The sequence below is a fragment of the Rhamphochromis sp. 'chilingali' genome (genome assembly GCF_963969265.1).
Source record: "Rhamphochromis sp. 'chilingali' genome assembly, chromosome: 12".
Lineage (NCBI taxonomy): Eukaryota > Metazoa > Chordata > Actinopteri > Cichliformes > Cichlidae > Rhamphochromis > Rhamphochromis sp. 'chilingali'.
The window spans coordinates 10,644,732-10,656,464 of NC_137939.1; the positions used below are offsets into that span (position 1 = coordinate 10,644,732).

Below are 11,733 nucleotides of genomic sequence, written 5' to 3' on the forward strand. Positions count from 1 at the left end.
GTGATAGAAGTCATTGAAGATGGGGGACGACAGAATGAGTAAGCAGTGTGAACAGCTTTTCTAAAATGGCGTCGGGGGCTGTTCGGTGTTGGGAACTGGCATGCCAATAAATTTTGTGATCACCCTACTGTCTGTCTTGGACAGCAAAAAAAATCACACTGCTAAAAGACCCATTTTTTTGGTGGTGGTGCGGGGGGGCTATAGAAGATGATAACAGCTTATTAACTCTCAAGTGGGAGAAATTTTCTGTAACAGCCTCCTCATCCCAAAATTGAATCCTCAGTTCATCAGGTGTTTTGTCATTTTCAAGACTGAAAAGGGTGTATTCAGCAATTATAACTCCCTTTACACCTTAAAAATAAATATAGGCTATAATATATAATATAAATATACTCTGCATGTGTGTCTTGTATACACACACACACACACACACACACACACACACACACACACACACACACACACACATATATATATATATATATATATATATATATATATATATATATATATATATATATGTGTGTGTAAATAAATAAATCAGTAAATTAATGAGGAATTTCTTAAAGAAACCCCATCGCTGTATAAACTGCTCAAACCTCATCTGTGTGTTTTTCAGTAGCTGTGTCTTCGTGGCAGCACCTTTTGCTCGGAAAACATGCTAATTTTAGAAAATCTATGCATTTATTAACACGCAATGTGGCAGGGTTTCAAGTCCAGTTGCTGGGTTACTGTTGCCGTGTTAGAAAGTATCACAGTAGGGAAAGTAAGAGTAGCAAAATTGCCTCATCTCCCTCGTTGCCACAGACATTTGTGCACATGTACGCACAGTCAATTTCAGGACTGTGCAGAACCCTGTGTGTTTTTCAACATTCCTAAAAAGTTATGCAACACATTTGCAGCTGCAAACCTGGTGGTAACCATGCTTTTAATCTATTCTGACTTTAGATATGGACGAGTGGAGAGTGTCAAGGTCCTGCCCAAGCGGGGATCAGAAGGTGGAGTCGCGGCCTTTGTGGATTTTGTGGACATTAAAAGTGCTCAGAAGGCTCACAATGCTGTCAACAAGATGGGGGACAGAGACCTGCGCACTGATTACAATGAACCAGGAACAATTCCTAGTGCGGCGAGGGGGCTGGACGATAGTCTGTCCTTAAGCTCTCGCGGCCGGGATGTATCAGGATTCACAAGGGCGGCAGGGGGGGCCGTGTATGGGCCCCCCACGTCGCTTCACAGCAGAGATGGACGCTATGAACGCAGACTAGACGGGTAAGTGGACAAAGTTTCTCTGAAGGCAGGGGGAACCGTAGTTTCTGGTAAACACCTTACCTCCAACCATCTTTCACCATCTGTTCATTTACCTGTTTGGGGGTTAAAGAGGAGAAAATGAGCTTGTGTTCGACAATGAAATCTAATAGGAATCCCTTCTAAGTTCCTCAGAGCGCAGCCAGCGCTCCTGGATTCCTACTTACAGGTAGACACTTAAGATATTTTTGTTAAAACGAGGGCACGTTTGCAAGTGTATCTGATAGTTGAATGATAGTCAGTAGTTTAAATGGCTGTTGGGGATTATCTTTGTGACCTTTAAGCATCTCTGTGAGGTGGAAATATCATTTGAGGAAAATACGGGGCAAAGATTGGATATCGTAAAATTTCCCAGGATTATTGGCGATTTCTGGAAAGAGAGAGAGAGAGAGAGAGAGAGAAAGATAGAGAATACAGAGTGGGGGAAAGAGAGAAAAAGAGAGAGTGGTCCAGCAGCCATCCCCGGGATTCCCCTAATCTGGAGTTACGTGCCCTTGTCGGAGGATTAATATCACCCCTTTTTCATCATGTAACCAAACAACCAAGAGCACACATTACATGTATAGAACACCATTGTTTGGATTAGTCTAATTTGGCTTTAAGTTATAATGCCCACCTCACTGAGGTGTGCACTTCTGTCGCGGGCTGGAGTCATGTGGAGGATCTACAGAGGATATTTATTCCCCACTGTTGGATTAACTCTGGCCCAGTACTTAAAGGATATGCGGTCATTCTAAAGGTATGGGTTGCTTTCTTGGTTCTTTTTTTTCATTTTGTTTGGGATTATGTCTAAAATCAGGGCATTACAAATTGAGTGCTGGGAGACCTCTACTGGTGATCCGACTCAGTAGAATCAACAGAAACAAGTGAGCAAAAGACTTTTATTCCCGCCTTATTTTTGTGGAGATGATTTTTTTTTCTTTTTAAACTTTCCAACAACTGAGACTTGCAGACTCGATGAGCAAAGCGAACATTTGGATCATACAATGCAAAGAGGACTGCTGGAAATTGTGACTGGAAAATTGCTACCATCCATGCTATTGGAGATAACCTACGTCAAATTTCTGGATTACCTCCTTCTTTCCTAAATGTGGAACTATAATTAAACTTTGGATACAATTACACCGTGTCAGCAGCGCGTTGCACCTATGAACAGTGTTTGATATTGACTCTGTCCAGGCTGGGACAGCATGCACTCTCTTCTGCTTGAAAGCGAAAAGGCAGACATAAACATCCAACAGTGTTTTGAACTGTTATGCATGTTGTTCACCGTTGGGATGAGTATGGTGCTACTATGAACAAGAACTTGGATTACTCATGTGACATCTTCCTCATTCCTAACTTTTTTGTGGCCATATTTCCTTCCCTCTACAAAAGGAATTTGACTACTTTGTTGCTGTGAACGGTGTTGGCCAAAGTGGAATGTGCAGGACTTAATGCAAAAGACGCAAGACTTAATTTTTCACATCAACCATTGCTGTTGGGGAATCACTGGTCAACTAAAGGTGGATTCCTGGATATCATGTATTTATTGCATCGGACTGAAATACAACACAGGTTTTGTTTTTTTCACTCCTGTTTGGATGGATATTTAGACTCGGACATTTTCCAGCACACAAAGCATCCTAACATGGATCTCTACAAGGCCAAAGTTGTCCTCATTGTTTTAACTAAACAGACACTACCACTCATTTGTGCTCATGAGGTCCCGTGTGCTGAAGACGAGGATTACGTATTCTGTTGTGAACTAGTTTTCTTCATTTTTTTCCCTTCTCCACTCAACATTTTTGCCCAGTTTTTGCTCACAAAGTTCTATCTCCCAAAATTGTATTTGGAATAATAGGTCAAGTTACCACTCTCTCAAAAGGTTGGTATGTCCTGCCCTGTGCATTTTAGCTGTCCTCTCTAACCCCCTAGTTTGAACCCCTGTCTCTCTCCATTTTCCACACTAACCAAAATAGCTGGTGCATTATTACTGCCTGTGAGTTTGAACCTTACCTGTATTGCTTTCTTTGCTCTGCCTCTCACCTGATCTGACCCCACCTTCAACTCCTTCCCCCAGCCCTCTCTCCTCTTTAGAATTCACAACGCAGCTGATATTTATAACGAATGATCATTGTAAAGATGTTTTTTAATATAAACTATTAATATTTTAACATAAGAAAAACTACAGAATCTTTTAAAATGCTCAAAATTCAAGTATTTGTCACATACCTATGATTAAAGAAATATGCAGTGAAGTGTGGGGGTGGGATTCTCCTAATGGCTAAATGCAGTAAAATAGAAGGAAAAGAAATAAAAAGTGATGTAGATCAAATAAATTTTTTGTGTTTTTCACTAATTCAAGTTTTGTTACAGTCACACTTTAAGATTTTAGTTTGTTTATATATTTATTGCTTAATTAATTTTGCTTTGATTAATTTGATTTAATTATTTGCCTGGGCCCTGAATGTGCACGTAAGCATGTTCGGTCCATGAACCATGATGCTTATATTACCTTGTTTGTCAGAAATCTTTTTAGTTTTCATTTCTGACCAGTTGCTAGTAAATATTAGTTAATATAAAATCAATTTTACTTAAAAAAAACCCAAAACAACATATTTACATATTACAATTCTGCTGATTTAATTTTGGTTCTTATTGAAATGTTGGTAGAGTGACAAGCGAAAGAAAATTGTAGTCATTTGTCAGCTCTGGATCATTTTAAATGAATATCTGAATTTTTGTCAGCTTTAAAACAAGAATCGAAATCCTAAATATCATTTTAAACTCTAGAAACAGTACAGTGGCAACAATATTTTAAGTAACTGTTTTACAAAAATGACCTACAATCCTTCCTGAAACACACGCTGCACATTGAATATTATTTTTATGTAGGATATTCCTTTTGTAATGTTTGTTAGATTTTCTGGCTTTTCTCTGCCACTTATACTATAGAAGCTTTACAATTTAACAAAAGAGATGTATGTAATGTTTCTATGTAATCGTGCAACTCACTGAGTGGTGAAGTGACCTCCAGTTATTAGATTAACAGAAGAAATATTCCTATTTTGTTGTTTTCAAAATTTTCTTTTTAATTAAATTAAACATTTAGATATCGCTAAACCCTAGCTCTGTAGTTTGTGTTCTAGCTTGCAAGACAAAGAGATTCTCAACAATTAGATTCAATTTGTTGTTTGTACTGCAAAGTGGATATTTAACAATTAACCTCTTATACTGATTTTAAATGGATGTGCATGCGTTGCTCCCATATGACGGAGCCTCCATACAAGGCAGCGTTTTGTCATGCTGCTGGCATGTCTCCTCATAATTATGCTATTCACGTGTCCCAAAACAGGTGCTTAGCATGCTCCGCAGTAGATAATAATCAAACACTGATGGAAATTCTGTCAAGAAAGTCTAACAGAATTATTTTTAAGCTCGATGAATAATGTAAAAGCCGATTTGTGTAGAGTGAAATTGAAGAGAAATTGAAAGGTATCTGTTGAGCAGTGAGCCTTGCGCCAGCAAATTAGCATTTTCGAGAGCACCTAGGGGTCAAGGTAATCCGTCATTTTCACAGCCGACATCGTTATAGCATAGATGTTATTCATGAATCCAGCACACAGATGATTAAATCAAATAAGCTGAAAGAGTATTTTCTCCTAACCTGCTCTACTCTTATGTATATGCAACAAAATACAGACATGGTGTCAGTCTCCTAAACTTAAATTACCCTCAAGAATTTTCAGCAGTGTGAACGCTGCATACAGTCTTTTCTTGAGTCTTACGACCCTTAGCAAAAAGACTTCATGGATGACTTCCTGGTTACTACCTGGTTATGTCAAAGGTTTAACACTGATGAATATTTCCAGGTTTGCCACTTTATGGTGCACAGAAGATGTTAAAATGGGTTATGAATTTAATACAAAGGGTTAGGTTTAAGTGGATGTTTGGGGGTCACCTTAAATATAGCAATAAAGTATGAGCATAAATATTTTGAACACAGGTGTAATGGCCAGATTTGGGAACAAAGCCAAAAAAGAAAAACCTAATCTAATCTTCAGCATCATTTACCAAATGACAGTGAGGAGGAAAGATGCTTGTGTCATATGTTTTAAGAGGAATTGCAGACGCCTTCTGTAACGCCAGGTCTAATCCATTTGCCGTCTCAGTGAGATGCAGGCAGCATCTGATTGAGATGCAGGCAGCCGATTTCACTACAGTTGTGGATAAAGAAATCCAGATCGTTAGGTCAGCTGTTTGGTTTGAATCACCAGATTTCATTAAACTGACATTTTTTATTTGTGCAAGAATTTCCACTAATTAAATGATCCAAATCAAGTGATAGAAGACTTGCAGTGGAATCCCCACTTTAAAGCTCTAGAGCACGAACACTGAAAAACTGTAAATGTAAAACCATTAAACGTGTGATGACACATAAGGAACCAGTTGCGAAGCAAAACTCATTCATGACCGTTTCATAACCCTGACACTGCTTAATTACCTTTAATATGAAGCTTTTTTTTTTTTTGACCATGCAGTTCAACTACGGGCAAATAAAAAAGCAAGGAAATGTTTACATAAACACATTTTTAGACAAATAGATAAAAGCATAAAAAAATTCTGCTGGGCCAAACCTTTCAAAAGATTTGCATTTAGGAAATTTAAAAAGTCAGTCTGTGGAATAAAATGAGATAATGTTGTTTTTTTTTCAAGTCTTGTTAACATTTGTATAGTTTGCACATGAGGCTTTCTTTCTTTCAGACAGTGAGTTGTGCAGTGTGGAGATTGGCAGGAAATGTTAGGGGAGGAGAGAAGAAGGTAGTGCAGGTTCTGGAAAGCACCAGAACTATGGGACCTTTGTCAATGCACAAAATCAACCTCAAGATGTTTCAGTTTTATGATATGGATGTTTGTTGTTTTTTTCTCCTCTCTCTTTTTTTCAGCCTTATGAACAGACTGTGCACACATACAGCAAATACAGTTACTAGTATTATTTAGTTACTAGTACACTAGCTTTATGAAGCTTTGACTAGACATATATTTGATTAGTTATTTGATTAGTTATACCTTTGTTACACAGATATGAATATAATGTTTTTGCAGTAAATTAAATAAGACTTCGCAGTTTTTTCCTTTCTAAAGTCTGACTCTATAATCTAACTATTTTTCCATCCTCTGATTTTAACTTGCTAGAAGAATAAACGCCGTGTTTTTTTTTTATCTACAGAAGCACTATAATGAAGTTTTGTAACTGTTGTCATATTAAACCATATTCTGCCCTGTGTCGGAACATCATGGCTAATTTGCTGATTATAATTTGATCTGAATTCAAACGGTGGTAATTGCCGCCCTGTCCCGCTCATTATGGCGAGTTTGGTAATACGACTGCTGTAATGACACAGCGGTCGTATTACCAAATTAATTTCTGATTGCTTTATTCAGAAAGCGAGTGTTCGGGTCTGAACAGAATGTCCTTTCAGGGCCGTTTCTGATGTACGTCTTCACAAAAGATGCTACTGAGGAGATTCAGTTTTCAGAGGAACAAGTAGTGTCAAATTGTGTAACGATATAAACAAAAGGCTCTTCGAAAGTTACCTCGAAAACCTTTATCCAGGCTTGACTAATAAAACGCCTTTAGAAGTGGCTTCTGTTATAGTGTGCAGACCAGTAGGACTTTACAGCCTATAATGACATAATCTGCCATTCCTGTTATTAAGGTAGCTCTGATATATAATATAGATTTCTGTTCTGTTATAAATCAGATGCATGCCTTTTGCTGAAAATGTTAGTGTGCTATGTTGATTTACTGATATATCTAAAAAAGAATGAACATAAAGCTTATATTAACACCTTGGAGTTGACAGAAATGCACGAAAAACAGTCCGATAGCAGCATTCTTGTTCTAGAAAGAGGATTTCTAGTGTAGCTTTGGTCGCAGAAGAATCTGATACAGTCCATCTGAAAGCCATAAATGGTTTGGCCATGAAAACATGTCAGACTTGATGCTCAGTTTCCTCAAGCTGTTACTTTAATCCCCTTGGTATAGTGCTTTCTTTAAGATGGGGGGAAAAACTAGCTTGGCCCTTCTCAAAACACTTTGCCCAATCTTTCCATGTGTCCAATTATTGACAAACGCACCAGACACACCTGTTAATTTTTGTTTGTCCACTGTCTGATGCTAGCAGCTATCTTTTTATGCCCAAAGTGTAACTGTAATATAACTTGTTGTTTCTTCATGTTTGTTAGGACCGCTGAAAGTCGGGATCGGGGGTACGATCACAGTGCCTATGGACTTCACGAGCGTACTGGTAGCAGTTTTGACCGTCAGCGGCATTATGAAACAGACTATTACCGTGACGCGAGGGAGAGAACTCTAAGCACAGCTGGGAGCGGGTCTGGTACCTCCAGCGGAAGTGGTACAACTGTGCCGTCAGGAGTCGGTGGAACTATAGTTAGTGCCGTTTCTGGGAACACCGGAACAAGTGGATCTTCAGGGGCCACAACGGGAGGAAGCGGAGGGTCTACTTCCAGCGGGGTTGGCTTCTACCGCTCCCACAGCAGGAGCCCTTGTCGATTTGAGACACCCGAGCCTCGCTACGAGTCTCGAGCCCGGGAACCCTTTACTTTGGCCAGTGTGGTTCACAGGGACCTGTATCGGGAGGACAGGGGTCGGCGTGGGGAACGTTCCTACCGCCACAGTCGTAGCCGGTCTCCACATTCGACTCATTCACGAAATCCCTCTCCTCAGAGACTGGCGAGTCAGGCCACTCGTCCTCCACGCTCCCACAGTGGGTCAGGCTCTCACAGCCGTTCCTCCAGTTCAGACTCAGTCAGCAGTACCAGCAGCAGTACGAGTGGCAGGTGAGTGAAGCTTAATCTTTCTGTCAATATTTCTACTTATGTGCTGTTGTTTACCTTTGTGCATCCCAGTCTGTGGCCTTCTGGATCCAAACTGGCCTCTGCACTTGGAAATGAACTCATATTTCCGTCATTATCTGTGTTCAATAAAAAAGCGGTTTCTTCAGCTTATGTTTTTATCATCTGTAACTATGGATTGCGCAATATTTTTCACACCCACACCAAACAAATTCGGACTTGTGCAAGATGTGTGCATTTAACTTCTGTCATTCGTTAGCATAGGCTCTTTATAGAACAGGTGGCACCTATTTATGTGGAAGCTGTGTTTACTTTGCCTTTATGTCGCTTTCTTCACTAGCATGTGTATGTGTGGACAGACAGACACAGTGTTGTGGCCAAACCTGTAAAGTTAGGCTCGTTGTTTCTGTTTTAGAGACTGTGTCATATCTAGAGGCTCCGCCCAGCAGGAGATACAATGGGTGGAAGGTGACAATTGCAGAGAAGTGTCTGCACGATAGAAAAAAAATACATTTCACAAACACGGCATGACGGGGAATATTACTCCACACTTGATTGTCCCCCTCCCTCATTGGTTTTTAAAACTTTGCCCGTGTTTTATTTGCTGATAGGAGCCAAAGAAACTTGGAGAATGACCTTTGATACCTTTAGTGACACAATTGTTACGTAGTTAAGATTTGACCTGAACTGCTTTACATAAACTGGATTAAGTTGAGACGCATTTTATTTCTGCTAGGAAGGCTTTACGTTTACAGCTAGCTTGCCTTCGATAGAGTCTGGTTTCAGTATGGATCCATGTGTTATTCAGGTCCTTTATACTTTACATGCTAAACTTATCCTAAGTCTTTTTTTAAAGATACATTTGGTAAAATATAGTACTCATTTTGTCCAAAATAAAACCAAAACACAAGTTTAAAAATAAAGTAAGGTTTAGGTAGTTTGATCTCACACACCCTCTCACACAACCTAACCACAGGTCGAATTATTTGCATACAAAAGCTTAGACTCATACCATAATGGCACAGGATATGTGGACTTTCGATGTTTCATGGTATGCTGTGTGTGCATTTTTGTGATTGTGATGTCAGTTTCATTTTTGTGCATTGCCGTATGTGGCTTTATTTGTGGTAACTGTATTTTCATCCAAGTTTCTATAAATTTACAAGTAAATCAAATGGAGAAGAATCCTGCCGTTTTAAGCATGTCTGCCCAAGAGGATTTACTCCACCGCATAAATAAACATACTGGAGAGGGGTTAACGGCATCACCTTTGGACACAGCAGAGTCCACAGCTTTTAACGACATGTAGCGACACATGTGGTTTGATGAGGAAGTGCTATGGGGAAATTTCAGGAGACGGCTGCTATATTTTTCTCACTGCCTACCTCTGTGTATGGGTAATGGCTCCCCCCCTCCGTGAGATCCAGTTGGAACTGGAAATTTCTGGCCAATGCTGGCTGCCTGCCCACTCCCACAGGCCAGGCTCCGTCAGCAGCTCTTCCGGGAGTGTCTGAGCACAGGAGGAGAAAGTGAGAAGGAAACAAACAGCAGAGGGCCTAGAAAGCTGAGACAGACATGGGAATCATTTGAAATAAAAGGTGGATGAGGCAGCCATGAATTTTGCGACTCATGTACAAATGTTTTTGTACTCATAACTCGATGCAGCATCTAAATGTGAAACTGGGAGGAGAGGGGCGTGTTTTTTCTCATCATTTGGGAGCCATTGCATTTTTTTAAACAGTGGAAGGACACGTTCACAATGCATCATATGCTCTTTTTTCCAGAATGAAAATCTGTATATACAATATTTAATCTGAAATGTGGAGATAAATTATGCATAGTTTTGAAAAGGCAATGTTTAACCTTGGTAATTTTGCAGTTCCCTTCAGTTTAGACAGAACCATGTCTTTGGATATTAGGTCTTTTATTTAAAGCAGTGTTAAAAAAAGTCATATATTAACTGTTGTTGTTGTTTGTGCACTAGTAGTAATTTCTGGCATTTTCTGGCACACACACACACACACACACACACACACACACACACACACACACACACACACATATATATATATATATATATATATATATATATATATATATATATATATATATATATATATATATATATATATATATATATATATATATATATATTAGGGGTGCAACGATAATCGTATCGATATTGAACCGTCCGATACAGTGCTTTCGGTTCGGTACGCATATGTATCGAACAATACAACATTTGTAATTTATTTTATCAATTTTCCTTCTGACGATGCTGTCTGTGTTGAGCGCTCAGTGAATCTGTGTTCGACTACTCCGCCTAGGCTGCACTGTCCAGCGCAGATCCACTGAGCGCTCAACACAGACAGCATAGTCAGAAGGAAGAGCGCAGGGCAAGCTAGCGAGACAGAAGTTAAGCTCTCCTTTTAACATGGACCTCCCCCACTCTCATTCAGATCTGGCGTTTGGAATTATTTTGGTTTTCATGTGACGTATGACCCTGAAGGTAAGCGAGTCATGGACTAAAGTAAAACAGTATGTTGGATGTGCCATGCAATGCTCAATTACATTGGTGTGAACTAGTGTGTTAGCGCAGTTAGCTCGTTAACGTGTTGGCCGTCTAGCCCCATGCACGGAGCGATCGGCGGTAGCTCGTTAACGGAGATTTGCCGTGTTGTGGCGCTAAGGTCATTTCAACGAGATTAACCTGAAAGCACTAGTGGGAACACAACGAATATGACTGCACATTTACGCCAACATCATCCTAGTGCAAAGACAAAAACAACAAGCATGCTACTAACTTTAGCCGAGTCATTTAGACAGCTGTTAGCACATGATTCTCCTTATGCTGCTGAGAATATAGCCCAGAAGAAGCGGATAGTATAGCTTTTATTTTGGAAAGAGCCATTTCTCTGTAATAAACTCTCTTTTCCAAAGATGAGTGATTCCTCAATCAGATACAGGGCTTGCAATATCGCTAGCCCGACGTCCTGGAGCTAGCGATTTTTTTCAGTCGGGCTACCAAAATTCTATCTCTTCCCTGCCCGTCGGGCTATTGTAGGAAAAATATATGTCAATGCTTTTGCATTCTTTCAGAAATGTAGCTGGGTAATTATGTCATTGGCATCGGTGAGCCACTGTCAATATGTGACATATTGAAGTCGCGTTTGAATTTGCGCTTGTTTTTTGCTTTCACTTTGCAATCACGTGAACTGTGTATAGAGAGCGACAGCACTGATCTGTGAGTGATGATAATTTGTGCACCAATTCCTCTGACATCGTCTTATTAATCGTTAGCTTACTATGCAAACATGACAAGGGAAATCTCCCGCAGCAAGCTTAAACATGTGAGAGGTTGATCGCGCAGAGAATCGCTGAAATTATGTGAGTGCGTGTGTAAAAGCATTTCAGTTCTGCTGAGCCAAATAAGACAGGTCAGGGTGAAGAAGTGACAGCCAAAGAAAAGCTTACCACAAAACGGAGAAGTTATGACAAATCAGACTATAAGGCAAAAAGAAAGTGCAGCTTTATGGTTTCATGGACAAAATAATTTCTGTGGCTGCG

At 39.8% G+C, this 11,733-nt stretch overlaps 2 protein-coding genes across 2 annotated transcripts in view; one reads left to right on the top strand and one right to left on the bottom strand.

Moving 5' to 3' along the window:
• Window positions 1–11,733, bottom strand: part of slc25a45 (solute carrier family 25 member 45) — a 69,476-nt gene that overhangs the window by 27,173 nt on the left and 30,570 nt on the right. The window contains exon 2 of the mRNA XM_080899798.1: window positions 9,552–9,676. The gene's annotated coding sequence lies outside the window, so the exon portion shown is untranslated. The remainder of the gene's footprint in view (window positions 1–9,551; window positions 9,677–11,733) is intronic.
• The window catches only part of spen (spen family transcriptional repressor), a 28,614-nt gene that overhangs the window by 2,402 nt on the left and 14,479 nt on the right, over window positions 1–11,733 (top strand). The window contains exons 2-3 of the mRNA XM_080899789.1: window positions 949–1,269; window positions 7,537–8,151. Coding sequence (XP_080755915.1) covers window positions 949–1,269; window positions 7,537–8,151 — 936 coding nt within the window. The remainder of the gene's footprint in view (window positions 1–948; window positions 1,270–7,536; window positions 8,152–11,733) is intronic.